General features: G+C 51.2%; 1 protein-coding gene across 1 annotated transcript in view; it reads left to right on the top strand.

The window, feature by feature from the left end:
• The window catches only part of Tubgcp3 (tubulin gamma complex component 3), a 72141-nt gene extending 49964 nt beyond the window's left edge, over positions 1-22177 (top strand). Inside the window, exons 17-22 of the mRNA XM_076872040.2 lie at positions 195-330; positions 10612-10700; positions 10802-10933; positions 13682-13822; positions 16491-16607; positions 18142-22177. Of these exons, the coding sequence (XP_076728155.1) occupies positions 195-330; positions 10612-10700; positions 10802-10933; positions 13682-13822; positions 16491-16607; positions 18142-18300 (774 nt within the window). The 3' untranslated portion in view covers positions 18301-22177. The remainder of the gene's footprint in view (positions 1-194; positions 331-10611; positions 10701-10801; positions 10934-13681; positions 13823-16490; positions 16608-18141) is intronic.
• Positions 22178-23545: the final 1368 nt, after the last annotated feature.

Here is a 23545-nt window from a genome sequence, read left to right as displayed (position 1 = left end):
GGTGTGCCTGGCCTGTAAATCACTAGTGTCATGGCGGTTGTGGTGCTTTCCTTGAAATGCGCTGGTTCAGTGACTTGCGCATCTCCTGGAGTATGCTGGCATTGACTGAGTGTTTGTTGGCTCTTTGGAGGCTGGGACCTAGGTTGGTTGCAGTCTGCAGCGAGTGCCGTGACCCTGTCTCCGCTGTCCCCCAGGTGTTCACACGAGAGTGCATGAGCCACTACCTGAGAGCGTTCAACTTCCTCTGGAGGGCCAAGCGCATGGAGTACATCCTCACCGACATCCGGAAGGGACACATGTGCAACGCCAAGCTCCTGAGGAGCATGCCGGGTAGGCCCTGTGGGGTGGCCGTGTGGGCATGTACCTGCCCCCAGCCGCACTGTCTGGTTTCTAGCGACTCCCTGGAAACTGAAGTCTATCTGAAGTAGTCCAGCTGGAGGGAGCACTGTTTTCCTCTGTACTGTTTAGTGAAAGGGCTTGCTTGTAACATGAGTTATCTGGACATCGGTACAAATGAGCAAAGTGAGTCATACTGTTACTTTTTCAGATCATAAAAAAATATATTTTTAAAAAATCACATTTGTTTTTCACTGGTTGTCAACTGACCTAGTTAAACACTTTAACTATGTTGGTAGGCAATTTTGTGGGGGTTTGGGGTGCATTGAACCCACTCTGCCACTGAGCCACATCCATAGCTCTTTAATTTTTTATTTTGAGACGGACTCTTATTAAGTTGTTGAGGCTGGTCTGGAACTTTAAATGCTCCTGACTCAGTCTCCCGAGTAGCTGGGATCACATGTGTGCTCCACTGTGCCGAAACAGTGGCGGTTTCAAGGAAGGAAAGCCATTTAACAAGTCATTGACTCATTTAAAATTCACTTATTGTCTTATTCATGTTCTCTTGTGGAATTTATTTAGTGCATTATTTTTCCATAAACCAGGACATGGAAACGTCTACAGTAAAAATGTGAGGCGTCAGTCACGTTGTTCTAATGTCACGAATCTTGAATGACTTCAGTTGCTAATACTTGGGAAATCTTTGCTTTGAAATCGATTTGGCAAGAACCTTTGAGAAATTATTTTAGTCAATACATAGCTCTAAAGAAAACTAAAGTGAATAAGCCCTTGGGTTGGTGAAAAGCAGTTATTAAAAATAAAAAAGGAGTTGAAGATCTCGGTGTCTCTGCTAGACTCTAGAGTCCCAGACAGTGACGCCTGGGCAGGCTGCAGGCAGCGGGGACCTGCCTGGCCAGGGTCTCCCTGGGCGCCTGAAGCTACTGTGGAGAAGGGCTCGTGGTGGGTCCTCAGAGTAGCTGAGGAGGGGCAGGGTTCCAGAGATGGCCCTGGACACAGGCCCTGCTTGCCCTGTGTGCTGGGGTGCAGTTGCACTGGGCAGTTCCACAGGTATCACTGCACTGTTGTCCTGGCTTTTCCTGCGAGATGTTGCGTTCCCTGCAGTTCTGCTGTCCTCCTCCTCCGTTCTTGTCAGTAGGGTCAAGGAGTGGGTTCTCGGCCGCCCCCCCCGCGACCAGCCAGCGTCTTGCTGTGGATTTAGATGGACCCAGTCGTGCAGAGACTTTGCCCCTGTGCTGCTCTTCCTCGTCAGTATCAGCATCTCGGGTGCTTTGGTTTTAGGGATCTGAGCTCCAGAGCACCTTTAGGTGCTGATGGTGGGGATCGCATTTCTCTCACCGTTGCAAATGATCAACAGTGTTTTTTTTTTTTTTTTAAATATTTACTTTTTAGTTTTAGGTGGACACAATATCTTTATTTTATTTTTGTGTGGTGCTGAGGATCAGACCCAGTGCCTCATGCGTGCTAGGTGAGTGCTCTACCACTGAGCTGCAACCCCAGACCCATGTTTTGTTCTTCACTTGGAGACAAGTAATAAGTCTTCTGGCCTATTTTCTCTGTACGTGAATATGCACCTTTGGTGTCTGTCCGGTTAGTAACTGTACATGAGTGGGTCTTACCGTGCTGAGCTTGACTCTCGCTTCTCTCGCCAGTCCTTTCCTTTTGTCAGTGAACTTGTTCCAGAACCTTCTGACCACAGCATTGTGTTGCCTTGGCTGCACTGTTGTTTTATCACTGCAGACTCACAGGCATGGGCTGCAGCTTCACTTCTGTGTACTGCACTTGGCACTTGTGTTCCAGCCGTAGGGCACACGGTCAGGCTGCTTTTGGGAGCCTTGTGCCGTTTAGGTCACATCCCCACGAGCCCAGCTCTCACTCTGTGGAAGGTGTTGGTATTGCTGTTTCTGTTGACAATTAGATCTTACATTCAAGTGAATTAGGTTTTTGATAAGTCAAAGTTCATTTTAAATGTTTTATGCTTTTAAAATTACTGATGAGGGTGAACACTTTGTTTTTTCCTATTTGTCTTTCTTTTTCCAAAAAATTATTTATTGCCCATGTTCCTTTTGGGGGGGATTAATGTGCTTATGTTAGATTTTGAGAAGTATTTTGAAGTGGGTTGTGGCAAGCATCTTCATGAACAGAAGTTAACTGTGGTGATATAGGTGCGTCTATCCATTGCAACCCTGAGGCTAGTGCACATGGGGCCCCTGAGGTGCTCCTGAGAGCTCCCGTGGTGGTCCTCAGTGTGGAGGGTGGCGTTGCTCCAGCGAGCGTTCAGTGGCTCTCGTCAGGACCCGGCCCGGCCCCATCATGCCAGTGGGCAGTTCAGGGGAATTCCATCTGCTCGGGACTGGAGGCTTTCTTTTGTTTTTGTTTTTTTGGACAAAGAGAATAAACCAGGGCAATTTACCACTGAGACACATCCCAGCCCTTTTTTGGTTTTTATCTTGAGACAGGGCCTCACTCGGTTGCCATGCTGGCCTGGAACTTGCCATCCTCCTGCCTCAGTCTCTCGAGTGATGACTCCCTGGAATTACAGATGTGTGTCATGGCACCTGGCAGGGACAGGGTGTGGTGCTCTGCCAGGAGGACCGTACCTGTTTCAATTTAAGATTGTTTTCCCTGGATGGCAGAATTTTTATCTATTTGCCCTTCAGCTGTATAACACAGTTCCACTAAATGGTTTGTTAGCTTCAGTTAACCTAAAAGATACTGCTGCCTGTGGCACTTACTTGTATTGTGTCGTGTTTCGTGAGTCAGAGAACAGTGTAGACAAGTGAGCTCGTGGTCTCCCCCAGCCCTCTGTGTGGGGAAGGAGAGCTGAGGCTCCATCTGCTCGGAAGAGCATGTCAAAGTGGTCACTGCCGGTCCTGTTGAAATGGCATGCCCCTGATCTCAAGTAGGAGGAAGACTGCGTTCCTCCTTGTAAAGAGTTGTAACGACTGTAGGTGAGACTGATCTAGAAATTACCTCTCCCTTTGTTTTGAGATGTATTCATTCATACAAAAACAAAAAGGTTAGACACTGAGTATTTAGAGAACCACAGAGAATGTCAGTTCTCTACAATGGATAGGGATGGGGAGAACATTGGTTAGTGGGAGTTTATTGCTTACTTTTTAATATTAAGATAATATAATCTTACTAGCTTAGAAGAAATGTAAATGATAATTGTTTTTAAAATCAGTTTGTGTACTAAACACCAGTTTATCCCCTGCGTGAGTGATAATAAAGGGTACTGACTTCTCCTGGATTCCAATGCCGCTGAGTGAGACAGTGCTCCCAGCACAGATGGTTTCGGGGCGTGGCCATGTCCGACTGCTGACCTTGTCTGTCACAGAGGGAGCCCTCCGAGGGCTCTGAACCACTGGCCAGGTTCAGTTCTCCCAGCAGAGCCCACGGAGGTCTCCTAGTCAACGACTGTTTCCACTGGGGATGGGGAGTGGCTGGTTCAAGAGCGTGTAGTTACACGTCTGTGCTCAGGATTGACTCTCAAGTTTGCTTGAAAATAAAAATGGAAATCTTAGCAAGAAAATGAATAAAAAAATTAGTTAATATGAATGGAAGCTGTGAGAAGTGGCCTGATGTTTGGATTGAATGTTGGATATGAGATGCTTTCAGAATTGTCAGGAGGGCTAGGCTGGGCATCTGGTAGTGGCTCTGAAAGTTCAGGAAGGGGTGGCCCTTGTGGGGCTCTGCCCTATTCTCCCAGGTGCTTGTCCCAGGGTGCTCTCTCTCCCAAGCTGCAGGCCTCGCTGCCTGTACAGGGCTTCCAGAGATGCCCTGGGCCTCAGAGGGCTGCAATGCAAGGGAGTGTCTCAAGCCGGCACCTGCATCTCATGCGAGTTCAGCTGGGCGGAGGAACCTGAGCCTCACCTGGTGCTGAACGTGGAGGTCCTGGAAGGTGCAGCACACGTTGGTCTAGTCTCTGTGGCTCAGGAGGCTAGAGCGTGTGCCCGGCCAGCTGTCCCCGGCCACTGTCCCGCTGTGCCTCTTCCTCACCTGCACCGCTGCTGGCTCTCCCCACACTTCTCCTCTGGGTTGCACCTGTGCTCCACAGCAAATGGCAGCAAGGGTGACAGTAGCCACAGTGAAGTGGGGAGAAGTTGGGTGACCCGATGGTGTTGAAAGCTCAGGGCTAGCCAAGGCCTCGTTGCTTGGGTGACTTTTTTGGTTCACCTTTTACTTATTTTTATCACTTGTAAGGTGGCATTATTTTCAGGTCACGATTTCTCAGAACGTGTCTGAAGTGCCTTCTGCTGCCCACGAGGTGGTGCATGGCCTCGCCGCAGCTGTTCCTGGTGCACTGTGGTGGTGAAGTGTGTCTTGTGGACTGAAGCGGCCAGCCACAGTTGCAGCCCCTTGCCCCTGAGAAGAGTGGCTGTGGGCATGTTGAGTGGACAGTACTGTGTTTGCACAGGAAGCCTGAGCTTAGCCAAGCAGTAACCACTGTGGGAAGAGGGGCCAAAATTCCTCTGTTCCATGTTGAAAGCAAAGGACTATGCACAAGTGGCAGGTGCTGGTGTTGGGGAGAGAGTCGTCAGGTGCTCTGGTGTCCAGTGCCACGGCCCGGTTGTCAGCACCATCTAGTCCGCATGGTGGCTGCTTTCTTTCTGGAGACACTAATAGTGATGCGTCTCATGCAGATAGCACTGAGCCTTGGTGAGACGGGGTCTGAAAAGATGAGTGAAAGTTTTCCTCTGAAATTTCTTTGCATTTGTTTTTGTGTGTGAATGAGTCCTTAGATTTGTAATTATATAAACCTGGACTACTTCTGTGTGCCTGACTCAGGCTTAGGCACCAGCACACACCTGGGGCTGCCCGGTCCTGGCCGGCCAGTTCCCTGGCTGTGTGGCCTCACTCTGCCTGGGAGTGGGTGATGATAACATGACTGCCTAGCCTTCTCAGGATCACGTCTGCACACGAGTCCTTGGGACAGCACCTGGCTGTGAGAGCGACACGCATGTGCAGCTGTCACTGTGGTGCTTGCCTGTGACGCGGGGGCGTGCAAGCCGAGTGAGGAGCAGGGTTAGGAGAGACCAGGTGGTGAGAGATTTGGGAAACACCTTTGAATAGGTGGACTCAAGGAAACAGGACACATGCTCTTGAGTCACGTGAGCACGCCTCAGTGAGCACACTCTGAAGGGTGCTGCGGGAGACTGCTGTGCCGGGCACAGGAGAGAGGCAGGTGTTTGTAGAGAGAACAGCGCTGGAGACCTGGAGAAGGAAAGCAGAGAAGACGTGTTGACACTGTTGCTGACTTGGTCCTGGAACCCTCTTCAGAGGTGTGAGTTTGAATGGTCAGGGTACAGGTGGGTGCAGATCCCCATCCATTCAGTGAGCAACTGTGAGGTCTGCGTGGCGCCGCCCGGTTCTGGTAGCCAGTGATGGACATGGCAGAAAAGGAAGTTTGTTGCCTGTAGGATATGACAGACATCGAGATAGGAACTTAAAATACCTGATTTGTGATTTTGCTCTGGGAAAGTACTGTAGGAGTCAAAATGGGAGGCCTCAGACAGACCGGGTTGGAGGAGGCCAGAGGTGATAGCATCCACAGGTGTAGGTCAGGGGAGGGGCTGGGTGCTGACAATGAGTGTGAGCCACTGTGTGCAGAGTGGTGTGGACAGGAGCGCGCAGTTCGGGGTTAGAGGAGGAGGAGGTGGATGCCATGTCTGCACTGATCTGTGCACTTCCTGGTGGGGCGCGCTGCGGGGCTCTGTGAGGGCAGGTGCAGGGGCTGGGGCTTAGCTCTGCTCAGGCCTCAGGCCAAGCTGGGTGCGGTTGTTCTGGAGAGATTAGATCAGCATGTTAGATCAGATTAGATCCTAGAGCCTGGGTCTTGGGAGCCGCCTAAGAATTCTACTCCTGGTTGTGAGCAGGGGAGCCAACACTCCACACACTCTGCTTCCGGCCACAGCCTCCCCAGGCTTAGTCCCTAGAGCCTTCACACCTGCCTGTTCAGATTCCTGCCCATTTCATCTGGACACATGAGCCACCAGACTCAAGGACAAGGGAGTGGACTCTCCTTTCCTTTTCCACCTGGAACCCCCTGGCTTCAGTCTCCTCTGTGCCTGTCTCACTTGTGTTCTGCTGGGTACTCTAGGCCCCAGGACAGGTGCTTGCTGGGACAGTGTGACCTCGAGGCTCCGCAGCAGTTGTCACTGTGTGTCTGCTTCAAAATGGCTCCATCCCAGCTCTCTGCAGCCAGGTGGGAATCGCAGTGCACTTTCCAAACACCAGTTCAAGGTGAAGCTCTGGGTCAGCTGAGCTCGGGTTGCTTTCCGATCTCAGGTTTTCTGTGGCGCACTTTGCCTTGCTGGCCGTGTGTCCCTCCCTCTGCTGAGCCAGCGCTGCTGCCACAGCTGGCTGGGCTGCAGGGGACTCACCCTTCTGTGCTCAGCGTACCCACGTTTCTGGGCTTCCACACTCTGACTGCCAAACACTGCAGTTTAGCGACATCCCCTTTTCTCCCACCTCCGAGGAGCAGCGCCCACTGCCTGCGTGCCCAGCCTGGAGCACGGAGGGATCACAGGCCCAGGTATTGATGTCAGCATCCCCAGTGATCTTTTCGTTTCTAAATGCAGTGGCATTAATGAATGTAGAACGTAATTAGTAGTGAAGAAATTATGTATCCAAGAAATTCAGAGATTGTAACATAGGATTCATGATTTAATCCATATTTAATCCTACTTTCAGAAGGACTTGAAAACCAGAGAAAAATTCCTGCCTGAAAAGTGAAGCGTGTAAATCTCAACATAAATGTGTAGCTGGTCCTGAACTCTGACATGTCACGCAGATACTGTGGTACTGATGGGCAGTGTGACTCCATGGGAAGACCGCTGGGAGGATCTCTGTCAGTGCAGACAGAGAAGCGCAATGCAAACCTGAGCTTTCCCGGAATCGCACTTTTCCAATCTGTGTGGAAAATTAACTTGGCACTAAAAAATGGAGAATGGCTACAAAAAAAAATGTATGTTTCTGTAACAGACAAAGGGTCTCTGACATAGGGGAAGTGTGGCCTGCTTAGTCACAGATGGTCCAGAGACAGGGGAAGTGTGGCCTGTCAGTAACACAGGGTCCCTTAGATTGGGGGGGAGGTGTGGCCCGCTCAGTAACACGGGGTCCCCCAGACAGGGTGTGGGGAGGAGAGTGGCCCACTCAGAAACACGGGGTCCCCTAGACGGGGGCAGAGCAGCCTGCTCGGCATCAGCCTAAAGGCACATGATTTTGTCTGATTTTGTTGGTCCTGCGAAGCTTTCCCTGGGCAGCTGTCGGGAGAGCTCAGTCGACTGCGTAGCGGCCTCAGGGTGCTGGGGAGTAAGGGTGGTGTCACTGGGATGTGTCAGAACTCTGCTCAGGGGTCTGTTTCGCTGCAGGTAGAGAGGGTGTCCCAGGCAGACCTCAGGAAGGACACCAGGCGGCATATTTATTAGTGGGGAAACCCACTAGGCATCTGTGATAGAATGTAGAACGCAAGGAAACCCTTTATAAATAGCACCTGAACTATTTCACGTGACTTGGGCACCAGAGAGCTGTGTATCCTGGACACGTGGAGTGTTTGAATGGACACAGTTGACCACCAGGCTGTGGACACACATCACAGACCAGTAACTCAAGATGATGAGGCTTGGGCTGAAACCGAACCTGGAGTTGCAGATGGTGGCTCTTTCCCTTAGAAGCTTACCAACCCAAGAACGCCACTCAGAGCACGTTTTCTCTGCCTTTACAAGTTGAGAACGAAGTTGAGCTGGAATGGAGCTTATCTCTTAGTGAAAAGCACAGTCTCTGCTTGGGGCTTTCAGTTGGGCTGGAAACTGCACCTGGGCCTTGGACGTGTGTTTCCCTCGTCCGTGGACGTCCATCCGAGCAACGGGAGGATGTCTGGTGTGGGTGGCTCACTGATGAAGAGAAGCAGGTGGGATGCTGGCAGGGACTGTGGTGTGCGCAGAGGTGAGACTGCTCTGCTGGTGGAAGCCAGCTCTCTGTGTTCAGCTGTCTGGGCTGTGGCAGGAGCACTGAGGCACCTGTGGAGTTCTGTAAGAAGATCTTGTCTCATTTCACAGACACATCCCAGCTCTGGAGAGGATGCGCCGTGAGCCCTAGAGCGCAGGGTTCTTGTGGAATGAGACAGGCTGGCATGTGCATGCAGAGACCTACTAGACAGGCCACTGGTCAAGTTCCTACCTCCCCCCACATGTGGCCTGAGGGTCAGCGTGTCAGTGCTTCTGTGATTCTGAGCCCCAGAAAGGTGTGCAGTGTGTTGTTCATCGTGTCCCTCCGGATGCAGCTCTCTCACCTCCCTGAGTGTGGACTCTGCTTGTCTTTGAAGCTTTTTAAGCCTCCTCCGTGCATTCAGGGGTTTGTGCCTCTCTCTCACAAGAGGAGTGCTCGTGTGTCACGTCTGCGTCAGGATTCCTTGGCTCTGCTCTCGGGCCACCTGGCCCTCCAGTGTAGTAGAGTCCAGCTCCTGAGGCCCAGATTCCTAGAGCTGAGTGACATCTGCTTCTGCATTTTCTCTTGCCATTTTCCAAGCACGTGGCTGGCTCATCTCAGGCTGCACTCACTGTTACTGTCTGGGGATGCTGGGTTTGTTGTCTCTGTTTAGCAAAGAATTGGGAGTCTGGTGGGGAGTTTTGGCTAGTTCTTTTTATGGTCTGTTTCCTTTCCTTACCTCCTCCCTGTCCATGCTCTCCTCACTATTATTGATTGGTGCCTCTCTGTCCACGTGTCTGTTTTATTTTTTCTATCCGTCTCCCTGCTTAGGAGCGCAGGTACAGAAGTGTCTGTCTGGTTGGGACCCCGCCTGTGTCTGTGAGCACTTTCCTCAGGCAGAAAGTTGGCCTCATCAGAAGACTGTCTTGTGCTCCTTTGTTCTGGCCCTGCCCGGACCTCCTCCCTGGCCTCCCTGCTCTGGCAGCCTACGCCCCTGTGTCTCCCTCAGCGTGGCGTCAGGATCAGGTTGTAGGACTTGGTGCTGTAGTCTGTTTGCATAGCATTCGTGCAGTTTATGTACGATACTTGTCATTTGTTGAAGAGTTTGCATTTTATAAAACTTCAGGTCACTTCTCCCTCTTTCCTCTCCTGACCACATGGTGCTAATAAAGCAGGGCTCCAGAAGACCCTCAGGGCCCTAACCTTGGCCTGCAGAAAGGGGCTCCTTTCCTTTGGCAGTAGTGCCTCCCTGGGAGGCACCATCCCACATGGCTGATCACCTGTGCGTTTGTGTCCTGGAGCTGCTGGGATAAAGTATCACAAACTGGGTCACAGTTTTGGAGGCCAGAAGTGCAGAAGGAAGGTGCAGCCAGGCCAGCTGCTCGGAGACTGTCGGGATGACCCTCCTGACCTTTGCAACGGGGGATGTTGGCAGTCTCTGCCTCTGCCGTCACATGGACATCTTCTCCCCCAGTGTCTCTCTTTCTTCTTAAGGGGACACAAACTGGACTAGGGCCCCCTTGCATCCTCACCTTGTGTGATAGAGGGAGCGGTTCTGGCGGGTGCGTGGCCACTGTTACCGCATCGTGTCTGTTCTGCTCCTGCTCTGCTCTCTGAAGGAGGAGCAGCGCTGAGTTCTTGCACAGCTGCCTGCGTGACAGATCTGCGTCTGGCAGCTAAGTGAGGGCCTGCAGAGAGGTAGCAGAGGTGTGTGCAGCTTGCTCATGCAGCTGTCCTCTCACAGCCATTTTGCGGGTGGCCCCACCTGGCTCAGTTTCACATGCATTAGTGTGACAATGTTCTGGCGTGATTTTGAGCAGGAAGTTAAAAGTGCAAGCAGAGAGCTTTACTCCATGGTGACCTTTCAGCCTTGTGACAGTGTCTTCAGTTTCACAGGAAGCACAGAGGTCTGCTGTACCTTGACACCTTCACAGGCCATCTTCCTTGCAGGTGACACGGTCCCCCAGTCCTTACAGAAGTTCCTTTTTTGTCTCCAAATAGCTGGGGAGTAGTTACTATTCTGTGCATAGCAGACAGGCTGCTGTGAAGAGACTGTGAACTAGAGCTGTGCTTAGTCATGGCACTGCATTTGTATAACGCCAGCCGTGTGTGGTCTATCTGGTGCCCTTCCCACCAGGCCCTTCTGTCTGGAGGAGAGATGCACTACTCGAGCAGGCGCCCCGTAATGTTGCGTTTTCCGAGCTCAGAAATGAACGATGGGAGGTGGTTTCTTGCTATAGGGTTGGTTGCTAAAGCTGGGGCCTTGTTAAAACCATTGGCTGGCTGTCCTCGATGCCCCTTGTGATCACACTGTCTTCTCTTCAGAGCTCTCTGGGGTGCTGCATCAGTGTCACATTCTGGCCTCGGAGATGGTGCACTTCATTCATCAAATGCAGTATTACATCACATTCGAGGTATGCTGACTGTCCTGCTGACTGTAGTCTGAATTAGTAATGCAGACTCCCGCAACAGGAAGAACCTGGCATATCCAAAAGCCTGAACTTGTCATTTGCAGGTGCTGGAATGCTCCTGGGACGAGCTTTGGAACCGAGTCCAGCAGGCCCAGGACTTGGACCACATCATCGCAGCGCACGAGGCCTTCCTGGACACCATTACCTCCCGCTGCCTGCTTGACAGTGGCTCCAGGGTAAGGCTGACTGACAGGCCCCAGGGGGATAGCAGGTGCTAGACAGAGCACCTTAGAATCATATGGCCCCGCCACGTCGTCGGCAGCAATTCAGTGATGTTTGAGGCTCACTGTTTCTAAACAGAATAGGAAGAGAGTGGGTGGAAGAAGGAAGAGCATGCTGTGACGTGCCTGAGGCGGATGGAGCATGGCGGGCAGGCTGACCCCTTGTAGTCCAGAAGGAGATGTGTCCTGAGCCATACTCCGCTGTGGGAACACACGGTAGACCACACAAGGCGCCGAGAGAACAGATGGCCAGTGGCGTGTGCCCAAGTCCCAGACAGTGTGCAAAGGAAGCAGGAGCCTTTGCGTTAGGGTGCTGCTTCTCTCTCTTGTCTGTTGCAGTGCTGGGTGGACCAGTGCCCTTGACGTGGAGGCGAGTGCTGCGCTAAGGAGCACCTCCCAGCCCTGTCACTGTCAGTCCAGGGACAGTGGTCTCACATGGGCCTTCACTGAGCCAGTGTCTGGCTTCATACATTGAACAGACTGCCTGACGAGGGCCCTGCATTCCCACGGCCTTAAGCTTTTGCAAGCTGTCTTCTCGCGGGGGCTCCTGTTCTGGGGTGGCATGTTCCCTGTAGCAGGTCTCTCTGGAGGTCTGGTTCCACTCGAGCCTGGGCAAGGAAGAGAATGCTGCTTTACCTGCAGCAGATGAGCTGCACAGGCCTTAAGCCTCGGTGCCTGTCTGAGGTTAAGTGGCCTCTCTGGCACCGTCACAGATAGCCAGGGTTGCTCCCAGAGCCTTTGTGCTCACCTCAAGGTCCTGCTGTGGGGACGTCCTGCTTTACAGCTCTCATTTTGCCTGGACGTCCGAGTGTCTAGATTGGACAAGCATAGCTGAGAAGACAGGGTTTTGATGACACTAAACTTCACTACTAAACAACTATTGATCACATACCTAAAACATTTCGAGCTCAAAGAGTCTTCTGTAAACAGTGTCTTAGAAACATTCAAGTAACAACAACGGTTTTCTAAAGTACTTGGAATATACCTAGTAATTTAAAGCGTGTTATTCTAAAGGGTTGCTGGCTTTGTGACCCCTTTTACCATCAGGAGACCTATTCTGTTGGGTTTCGGGCTGTCGGGCGGTGTGTGTGTTGTCTAGAGGGTGTCAGGAACACCCTCAGCACACGGCCCGCTAAGTGGCTGTGGCTGGAGAGCATGCAGTGCCGTGGGAGGCCTTGCTGCTGTGGGCCTCAGTCACAAGCACTATTAGCAGGCCAGGTGGCCACAGTCAGACAGATGAACGGATCTGCCAGGGACAGGCCAGGGCTGGACTTCCACTGCATTGCTCGACTGTGGCGCTCTCCCAGTTTAAATGGCATACTGGTTTTCTTCAGCAGATATGCAAGAGTGAAGTTATGTGATCTATGTGGAATGTTCATCATAGTGACTGGCACACAGTTGTTGGCTGCTACTTGAAAGTAATCAAAAGCCATATTGTGTGCACATGTGCAAGCATGTTTTAAAAAGGTATTTACCATCACTAGGTCTAATGCTTCTGTTGGATTGGTGTGAGAATTTGCGAGAATTTGCATGGAGAGCTTGATACTTCTTCAGATTAGTACTTAGTTGCTATGACAAAATACCTGAGGGGGTGACTTTAAAGAAAAGAGGTTCATTTAGCTTTGGGTTCTGGAAGTCTAAGAGCATGGCACCTGCTGGGGCTTGGCTTCTGGTGACGGCCACATGCACCTTCAGTTCCTGGAAGGAACTGCAAGGGCAAGTGGTGTGTGTGGAAGAGAGGGACGTGAGAGCTGACCTGCTTCAAAAGAGCCTGCTCCTGCCATGATGAGTCTGGTCTCAGGGGAGACATTAATCCCTCTAATGGCCTGGGCCTCTCTTAAAGGCCCCCACAACTTTACACTGACAGGTTGGGGACCAGGTCTCCAACACTGGCATTTTGGGGGGCAAGCCATCTTCAAACCATAGAAGTTTTTTTTGTGTGTTTTAATTTTTTTTAAAACTGTAAATGGACTTTATTTATTTACATGTGGTCCTGAGAATGGAACCCAGTGCCTCGCACATGCTAGGCCTGCACTGTACCATTGAGCACAGCTCCAGCCCAAACTGTAGATGATTTTAAGTGCAGAAGTAGCGTTTTGCCAGTACCTCATGCAGTGCTGATAAGTAGTAGGTATTTGGTGAACGAACACTTGGAGAGTTTGGGCTGATGACTTACTTGATAGTATTGTCTTGGTCCATTTTCTGGACTGTAATAGAAAACCTGAAATGGGATGATTTGTAACTAATGGAGGTTTGTTTTGGCCCATGATTCTGGAGGCTGCAAGTCCAGTGGCGTGGTGCTCACATCTCTTACATCTGGTGGTGAGGGGCTCGTGCTGTGTTGCAACCTGGTGCAAGAGCAGCTCAAGTGGGCACGGGTGGGAGGGACAGAACACGAGGGGTGTATTTGGTTCAGGAGGACTCAGGCCCGTGAGAGTGGGTGCTCAGTCCTGTAAGACACCTCCAGTTCCTACAGAGCAGCACGGTCCTCTCCTCATGGGACCTCAGGACCAAGCGCCTCTCACAGCCCCTCCACCTGCAGCACTGCTAGGCTGGGGACCAGATTTCAGCGTGAGTTCTGGAGGGGACAGACCACATCCAAACCAAGTGTCCTTCTGTCTCACTAGAGATTCAGGAAGCTTAGCAGCACGTCAATGTTCTTGTGATTTAAACAACAAAAAAAAAATGGTCATATCTTTTTAGGTACTTTTAAACCAACTCAGAGCTGTGTTTGACCAGATTATTGAGCTTCAGAATGCTCAAGATGCAATATACAGAGCTGCTCTGGAAGAATTGCAGAGACGATTACAGTTTGAAGAGAAAAAGAAGCAGCATGAAATTGAGGTATGGTTTTCATACTAGGGGGTTTTCAGTCCAGTGATGAGCTAACTTCTTGCCACAGTAGTCCCAAGTGGCAGCCAGTAATTTTCCTGTTGTGAACGTGGATGTAAGAACCCAAAGTATCATCAAACTGTGACATATGAAAAGGGAAATGGGTTCTACCACATTTGGGCACAGTCCCAGGGTACAAAGCTCTTTCATCATTCTAATAAAAATATCATGGTTCACATTTGCAAATGAATGAGAAAAATCCTTTAATTCCAAGCGAATCTGACAAAGCATTTGCATGGGAAATCTGCAGCAGAACATTGTGCTCGACAGTGAGGTCTGGGGACCTTTCCCAGAGACCTGGGTCCAGGGCTGTGGCTGTGTTGCACTGAGGTCCTCCAGCATTGAGCTGAGGAGAGGAGCACACGGGGAGAAAAGCTCCCTTCTTTTGCCGAAGCTGGTTTGGGAGCTCAGAAGTCTGAGAAGATTTTCAGGTGAGTCACTGAAGTGAACAAGTGCCTCTGTCAGGGTGGCTGGGACAAGGTCAGCCTGCAGCAGCCCATTCATTTCCTTCAGCAGCAATGGAGTCCTCAAAGAAATGCCTTTAAAGGATTCTGAGATGCTGCACAGTCTGTGGAAGCCCCATAGACACATCACAGGTAGCAGGCCAGCTGAGGTGTGCCGGCCCCTGTGGCTGTCCCTGTGCTGAGTGGTTGTAGCAGGGAGCCCATGGCCCGGGCCTGAGAGTGCCAGGAAGAGGCACTGTGCCTTCTGCTGTGTGGCACCTTAAGAGGCAGCAAAGGGCCAGTGAGGAACGGCCTGTGCAGTGGAGAATTGGACACAGGTGGCCCAGTGCCTTTTCTGACCCCAGGACTGTGGCTTTGCCTTGTCTTTATGATGATATTGATTAACTAATTCCAAGATATATGTGGAAATAAGACTTAGGGAAGAGTCAGCTGAACAGGGATCAGCATGAGTAATTGAGGACTCTCACACAGCTGTCCCCGCATCTACAGACTCAGCCTTCTGCAGGTCGGAAATGTTTGGGAGAAAAAAATGGCACTGGTACTCAACACTACAGCCTTCTTTCCTTGTCATATCCCTGAGACAACGAGTGTGACCACTGTGTGCTTAGCACCTACATGGTGTCAGGTGCTGTAAGTGTCTAGAGACAGTTCAGAGTGCGGGCAGGTGTGTGCGTGTCCTGTGTGAGCACTGCTCTCTTGATAAGGACTCGAGCATCTGTGGATTTTGGTGTCCACTAGGGCTCCTGGCACTGTCCCCCATAGTTATGGATGGATGAGTGTATACTCAAGACTTACAATGAAGTGATGGTAATTAGAAGAATGATACCGGCTGGAGGAGAGATCAGTGGAGCAGAATCATCCAGAAATGGCCCCATGTGTCCAGAGGTGGCACTGAGAAGAGCAGGCAGGGGCATCAGTCGACAGCGTTAGGGAGCTTCTTGACCTTTCTGTGCACGCACACACAGGAGCCAGGACAGGGTTTCACACCTAAGTGCAAAGGTGAGGTACTAGAGCTTCAGAGGGCATAAAGTATCATCGTGACCGTGAGGGTAGGAGACCTTTCAATTGGGTGATCATAAAAGAAGTTACGTTGATCTTACATTGCAGTTAGTCACATCTGTCATCAGCACGTAACATCAGCACATACCGCCAGCTCAGCTGGAGAAGCTGTTTGCATCCACACAGGTGTAAGCTCATCCAGAATGCGTGAGCGCAGCTGCAAGTCCATGCGACGACCCCAGGAACCATGTGCCTTCAATTGATGAGAAATATCCGTGTTAACCACCAGTAACTCAAGACTAAACCCCAGTCATCTGTACTGCACCCAGGCAGAATGGCTGACCTTGTTTTTGTTTCCTGAGCTTTTCTTTTTCCTACCTTTTTTATTGGAGCATTGTAGCTGTGCATGATGGTGGGGTTTGTTCCTGCGTACTCATATGTGCACACAAAAGGCCAACGTTTTGAAGACTGACAGTACCCACTGTGCGTAGGTGGAGCCAGTGAGAACTTGGCACTGCTGGTGGAGGGTAGGTTGGAGCAACACTTTGGGATGTGTGGGCAGTGATGTATGCTGGGCCTGTGAGCATCTGCCCATTGCCTCACTCCTGGGGGACCCCTGCAGCTCTGCAGCTGCCGGCCCCATCCCGCTGGGTCAGGCCACATGTGTGCATCTCCATGTGACGAGGAGGCTGTAGGCTGTTCACGGATGAGCTCTGTACGTCTTTTTATGCTTTCTGCTGCAACAAAGGAGCATGTTTATATTTTAGTGTAGGGTCTAGAGTACTCCTCCATGTAAATTACTAGAAAGAGATGAGTTCAGTAATACCTGTACATTGCTGGTTGAAAAGGCATTTATTTAAGTTACCACTGATTGGAAATTACCTTTTTAAAAATAGAAGTAGGTGGAAATGTCTCTAGTAGAATTGCCTCAATCTCAGGAATGAATTAAGCCTGTCCTAAGGGACATGGCGGTGCCCCGCCTGGGGTCCACTCTCACCTGTGTTGTCAGGAGGATGTCAGGCTGTGCATCTGTAGTCGGGAAAGACGGGCAGCTTGGGTGAATCACACAGGTTGTTGCCTGCTGTACAGGGTAATACTGTAGGTACTAAAAGCAAGTATTTATCAAGAAATTAAATTTGGTGATTTTGATTCTTCAGGGTCAGTGGGGGGTGACGGCAGTGGAGGAAGAGGAGGAGAATAGGAGGATCCGAGAATTTCAAGACTCTGTACCAAAAATGTGTTCCCAGTTGCAAATATTGACGCACTTCTACCAGGTGGGTGTTAGCATTTCCTGTAAATGACAGAAATTTCTCTTGCTTTCAAAGAACTGGTTCCCTCCGAATGGCTCTGGTTTGTATAGATTTGAGTGGTGGCTAGGATGGAGCCCCAGGGGCTCAGGGGCCTACTGGGAGACAGGTCTGAATGGGCTCCTATGGGGCAGCCTCAACAAGAAGCCCAACAGGGAGGTTGGCACTCGGGGCCTGTGGGCTGGTGCCAGACTGCAGAGAGGGCTGTTTCCAACCTGCCAACACCACACCAGACCACGGGGCCAGTAGAGGAGCTGTCCAGGCCCAGAGCAGATGCGCTTGTGCTGGATGGTGCTGGGCTCAAGATCCCTTCTCCACCCAGGCCGGTTGTCTGCTTCCTAAAAGTGGACACCTGGTGACTAGCTCTGTGCTGCTAAAATAAGGTAGTTGTGTAGCCACAGAGTAGTACTGTATGATCTAAAGAATTGGGCCAATTGCCCGTTTCAGAGAGAGAGTGGTCTAGTTTATGGTTACATATTTCCCTGATGGAGTTGATATAGATCTTAAAGAGTAATCTTAATTAGTCTAATCCCGATTTTGTTCAAATTGCAGTCTTAATCTTGGTAAATCATTACCATTCAAATTCTTTGACAGCAAAAGGCCGTTTCTCCGCTCTGTCGTACTGAGACGGTTGGGTGTTAGGTGCTGCTTGTCACAGGAAGCCAGTCTCTATCATTCTAGTGGCTTTCCTGTCACCTACACAGACACTGGAAACTTGAGCACACTGCAGACTGTGTGTGCCCCAGGTGGGTCCTGTGTGGGTCTGAGTGCCTGCGCCCGCCACTCCAGCCTGGCAGAGGGGTGGCCACAGAGAAGACTGTAGGGTGGCGAGGCCTGGTGCCTGTGTCTCTTTCCTGTGGAAGGCTCTTCCAAGACAGCTGAAGCCACAGAGGTGAAGAGCAGCCCCTTACAGATAAGCTTGTGCTGGTGGTGTAGTCACAGTGGAACCGCACAGGGACCCTGTGACCCTGAGCAGGCGGCTTCTTGTATTAGATTATGGGACAGCTCGCGTCCCGTTGTGGCCTCTTCACAAAGCTCCTTGGCAGAGGTGATGGCGTGTCCCTCCATGGCCTCGAGGGGAGCCTGCTCTCCGGCCCCTGTCCGGGTCAGCTTGCATGTTTTCAGCCTGTGTCCCCTCAGAGCTCTGTGGTGGACGTGCTTGCAGCCTCACGTGGGGAGTGAAAAGCCAGCACTGGGTTTAGATTCAGAGCAGGAAGGATCGAGTGCTTCTACAGGATTTTGTTTATTTTTGTACAACTTCAGGACCGAAAGGAAAAGTCTGTTGGTTTTTGCATTGCTAATTGTGTTTGTAAACTGGAGCTCCGGGTGCTGTGGCATTGGCGGAGCCAGCTCCAGGTTCCAGCCCCAGGTCCCTGATGCCTGCTGAGGGTACATTGCAGGCTCTTGGCAGAAGGAAGAACCAGCCTAGGGGCCTGGAGGGGTCAGGAGCTGGTGGGTGGTTCGCTTCTAAACGAATGTCCCACTGCTGTTGTCTCTCCAGGGCATCGTGCAGCAGTTCCTGGTGTTACTGACGACCAGCTCTGACGAAAGTCTCCGGTTTCTCAGCTTCAGGTTGGACTTCAATGAGCATTATAAAGCCAGAGAGCCCAGACTTCGCGTGTCTCTGGGCACCAGAGGGCGGCGCAGTTCTCACATGTGACGGGCGCCTTCTCCCGAGGAGCTGCGCAGGTTGCTGTGGTCAGCGCTGAGATTCAGTTCACATTCTGGGCCCTCCGGGCAGCCGGGAGGAGGCCCTGTGTTTGTGGCAGGGTGGCTGGCGGAGTGGGTTTTGTGCTGCAGTTGAGTGCGAGGTCGCTGGGTCGAAGAGGCTGGCTGGCGCTGTCTTCCCACTCAGAAGATGCCGGGGTGTTTTGGGCTGCCTAAGCTCTCTGTGTCGTTTATATTTGTCACTTTTTTAGAAACTTGTGTTTCTTTTAGCACAAGGACAGTGCCGTATTCATGAATTGAAATGGTAATGTCAAGGCTATTTTTTTAACATCCTCTTTAGAGGCAATTTTTGTTATCATAATGAAATTAAACTGAAAAAAGACGTCCCTACTAAGGTAATACACAGAGCATTTGTTTTGGTTTTAGTGCTGTGACATACTGACCCGTGAGAGCTTTTGTGTCTTAACGCGTTGCCTTCACATACGTCTGTTCTGAGTTTTTCTTCCAAAGTTACATTTTTATATTTAGTTTACTATTTCAGATAACTTCTAAAACAGAAGCAAGTAGGCACGATATAGAACAGAGACCTCAAACAGTGCAGCTAGATTGCTCAAGACTGTCAGCTGAAGCAGTGTGTAGATACAAATAACTCCAAAGTAAGAATTTTATTTTCAGAATCCTGACAAGCATTGGAAAGAAATCGACTTGGATAATGAAGGTTTCCTTTTCCTTTGCCTATTTTTTCATTGTAAATATTTATATACCACTGACCAGATGTTGGGGGGAACTGTTTTTGTAAAAATGTCATATCAGTTCACATAAATCTGCCTTTTTTATGTTGCATAAATGAAAACTTAGAGAATTAAAGGCAACCATCTTTCAGACGCACTGCTTATCTCTTAGTAGTCTGTGAAGAGATGGTCCCTTGCCAGGCCTGGGGTGGGGGGTTGAATTGGATTTAATGTGATGCAGCATAGGAATTATTTAATTTGTGAAACCAAGAAATCAGGCTGTGTGCGACGTCCAGTGCAGAACCTAAGGGACCCCCACTCTCTGCTGGGTGAGGAGTCCTCAGCTGATAGCCACCTCTGTCACTCAGGAGGTGCGAGGCTCAGTCCCAGAGTGGAGTGGCTCCTGGCGAGTGTCCTCAGGGCCTGCCTGCCTGTGCTCCAGTTAGCTCCCAGGCTGCTCCAGTTTGGTTTAAGCGTGGTTATGATAATCTGCTGTTTTTCCTGTCCAGCTCAGGTGTGGCTGCCACTGTTGGAAGTATGGTGTCACTTGTGGTATTCATATGCTCCAGTGGACGCATGGACATTAGGAGGACGTGTAGAGGGGCTGAGGATGTGCAGGCTGGAGGGAACCCTGGATCAGACAGCGCACTCAGGTGTGGATGGTTGGCAGGGCTGGCCCTGCTGGAGCCGGCAGGGCCTATGGGTTCAGCTTGGCGGGAGGGGAGAAGGGGCAGCTGGACAGACGAGCGTCACGTCAGGGAGATTAGCGTCTTGCTCTGGTGTTGGTGCTGGTGCCCTGCTGTAAGGTCGCCCGGGCAGCCTTGGACTGCTCTGCTTTGCTCTCCCAGGCTCTGGCATGTGCTGGTGTGGTTTCTGCATCCATGCCCCTGTGGCCTTCCCAGTGTCCACGGTGAGCTGCGCCCCTTTCCTTCTGGTACTCTTGTCTGTACTCACTCTTCCTCTCCCTGCCCGGGTGGTGGTGTGGCTCCAGGCCCAGCTCACTTGCTCCTCCTCTTCTGCAAGGTGCAGCTTCCCTGCAGAACCCGCCTCGTGGTGGCTGTGTGACAGGTGAGTGCTCGTGGGGTCGGCTCGTTGTCAGCCTGTCCCTGACCACACCCCCTTGCTGTGACCCAGCCACGCCGTCCACGGGGCACTGTCAGGGTCTTCGACTCATGTGTGGTTCTGTCCTGTCAGGTTTTCTCTTGACTATGGATATTGTTTCAGCTTCAGAATTTCTGGGAGTTTTGCTTTTTTCCTTTTCCTTTTTGAAAAAGAATAAAAGAAAAACAAAGGGGAATTGGCTGCACCGTGTGCCAGCATGTTGGGACTGTGGTATGTAAAGGGTGCTAGACAGGAGTCAGAAGAGCCCTCAGTGGATGGAGCAGTGCTGTGGTGCAGGCTCACGGAGGCTCCGTGTCGGAAGAAGACCACCTTGGAGGTGTGAGATGTTTGGTTCCCAGTTCAAGTGCTTTGGAGTACATGGTTTTGGGCAAACCATTTGAAAAAAATTAAGAGCTTTAATTCATATCCCAGGAAAAATTCAGATGGCTTGAATGGTTTAAAGGTGAAAGTAAAACATTAAGGCTGCTAGGAAAGTGCTGCTAGGATCTCTTGTAATCCTAGGGTGCCTATCACATGAGTAGCATCCTGTAGGACTGACCTGTGAAGGGAGGGGTGTCAGAGGTGACAATGAGAAGCAGCAGTACGGTGGTTGAGACAAACACAGCCTGGGAGCCTGGTTGCTGATAACAAGGTCTGTGTCCTAGTGGCAGCTGGCCCTGGGAATGACTGGAATAAAAAGCGAGTTCAGGCCCGCCACACGCACAGAGGAGGAGCACGGGACTCGTGCACATGGAGACCCAGGAAAGGTGTGTGTGCGAGGCTGCCTCCCGCCTCCCAGGCAGGGCGCTGGCCACTTACAGCGTCACCCCCTGTATGTTGCCCCACGCCAGCGCATGATTCAGTGAGGGCACATCTGTCACCCAGGCATCCTGGAGATGCCTGCCCCCCTTGCTGCCCGTGGCATCCCAGCTCCAGGCAGCCCGTCTGGTCTCCTGTTTTCTAGAATTCCACGAGTGCTGTGTCTGTGCCCGTGTCTGGCCTCTCACTAACCACAGGTCAATCTTGAGGTTCACTCTCTGCTGTTGCCTGGGAGAGCCGGTTCTGCTCCTTACCTGAGTCGTCCCCGGGATCAGCACAGCTGGCTGGCCATTTGCCTGTTGACCATTGAATGTTCCTGTGTTTTAATCTTGCAGTGAAGGTGCCAAGTGGATGGTCCCCTGGGCTGCATGTGTGGTGCCAGTCCCTGGAGATATGGTGGTCAGGTGCAGGAGGCGCTGGACTGCTGAGTTCTCAGTGCAAGGCTCGGTTGCTGCTCCTGGTGCTTGTCACAGTGGGCGTTCTCGTCTGTGGGGGTGTTATGTGGCTGTAGCTCACGTAGCCCTGAGCGTGTTGGAGTTGAACACCATGGGCAGCCTCTGTCAGGAGCCTTGGCCTGTGTATTTATTAGGTTGTTTTCCTCCTGAGTTTCCACAATCTGTTATGTGTCTGGGCAAAAGTCTTCTATCAGATAATTGCTTTGCAAATCTTTCCTCCCAGTGTGGCATATGTATTCATGTGTGTATACATACATGTACACATACACATGTCCACATACAGACACACACGAATGTACCTGTGTATGTCGTGTTGAATGTTTACGAGTCTATGCTCATCCTCATGGAGTGTTTGTTTACGTCCATGGCGAGCACAGCATCTCTCAAGCTACAGCTTGTAGAATTGGACAGTCCAGACTGATGCCGCAGGTGCCCACCTTGAGCAGAGGTGCTGTGCTTGCCTGTGTTGGACCCACAGGGCCTCCTGGGGCAGCGTGGTCCACAGGGTGCAAGGCCTGGCTATGCTCAGAGGTCGCTGCTGCCAGTCTCTGGGTCTGTGTCCGTCGGGGCCTGTGGAGCACTTGAAATGTGCCCATTCTGGACTGAAGAGTGTGGAGTGGGAGACACACTCCAAATTTCAGACTGTGTAGTTAGTATGAAGGAGGAATGTGAAACGTTCCCATGTTTTATTCACATGGATTACATGTTGAAGGGATAATATTTTGTATATATTTGGCTAAATAAAATATATTGTTGAAATTCTGCCTGTTCCTCCTCCTCTTTTTAATGTGGGTCCTGGTGATCTCACAGCTGTGGTACCCGCTCTGATTCTGTTGGATGGTGCCTTTCACAGAGGCCTGTTTCCTCCTGGAACCTTCTGGGCCCCACTTCATGTGGGGTGTGGGGTCTCCCTGGGCTCTGGTATTCCTCTGCACTGGCAGCAGGTGGACCATCAGGTGTGTCGTGGAACACCCCAGCTGGGTGTCGCATGATGCTGTTCCCATGGAGGACGGGATGTGGGTACTGGGAAGAGAGTGCCCGTGTCTGGCGTCTCACTAGGTGGGTGCAGGGTGTGCAGCTGGGGGCCTCATACTCCACTGGGCTGCCCCTGAGGAGGGGTCCCTACACTGCCACGTGGGCTGAGGCTGCATGTGGAGTGCAGTGCCCACCCCCAGCTGCTTGGGCTTTGCCTTTTGGGAGATGGGTGCCTTCTCCCGCGCACACCTGGTTCTTGAAACCGCTCTTGCCAGGGTGGATGTTTATTTTATACCCTGGGTCTAGGCCACACCTACATGCTTTGCTACAGAGATTGTTCTCGGGTGATGTTCTTGACTGTTTTGAGTGTCTGTCTTTCAGGGAATCGGTCCATTTCATCTGAGTTGTTGAATTCATGGGCATTGTGTTGATAGTATTTCCTTATCTTCTCAATAACAGTAGAATCTGGAATGATGCTACTGCTTTCATTTTTCCCCACAGTTTTTACTGGTGCATCAGGGTCATAGAAGCTGATGAGACGTGTCACACACCGCACGGTGCACTCCCCAGCACGTCCCCCTCTGCCTCCCTCCGCCTGCTCCCCTTCTCTTCATATTCCTGTTGTTTCCCTCACTGTGCAGAAGCTTCTTAATTTGATGCCTTAACTTGTGGCATTATTTCTTGAGTGTGAGGGTCTGACTGAAAAAGCCGTTGCCTGGGCCTGAAAGCTGGAGTTCTGACCCTGCGTTTTCTTCTAGTTGCTGCGTGGCTTCTGTCTGACTCTGAGGCCTCTGACCCACCTGGGTAGATTCTGGGTGGGTGAGAGAGACGCACCTGATTCTGGCCTCCACACGTGGAAAGCCAGTTTTCCCAGCCTCTTGTTAAAAAGGCTGTCTTCCCCAGGCTCTGCTTTGGCACCTGCGTCAAGCGTCAGATGCGTCCTCTGTACCGTCATGCACACTCCAGTGCCTGCCGTGTTGGCCACGGTCGCATCCTTTGAAGTCAGGTGTGGTGGTGCTTCCAGCCTTGCCTTTTTTTTGCTTAGAATTGCTTTGTCTGTTCTGGGTGTTTTGTTCTTGGAAATGAATTTCAGGACAGTTTTTTCCAGTTCTGTGAAGAACGTCATTTGGCATTTTGACGGGGATATTGCTTTTGG

This window comes from Callospermophilus lateralis, chromosome 12, assembly GCF_048772815.1.
Source record: "Callospermophilus lateralis isolate mCalLat2 chromosome 12, mCalLat2.hap1, whole genome shotgun sequence".
Classification (NCBI taxonomy): domain Eukaryota; kingdom Metazoa; phylum Chordata; class Mammalia; order Rodentia; family Sciuridae; genus Callospermophilus; species Callospermophilus lateralis.
The sequence above is the reverse complement of the archived record's forward strand: the minus strand, read 5'-3'. Positions and strand labels throughout refer to the sequence as shown.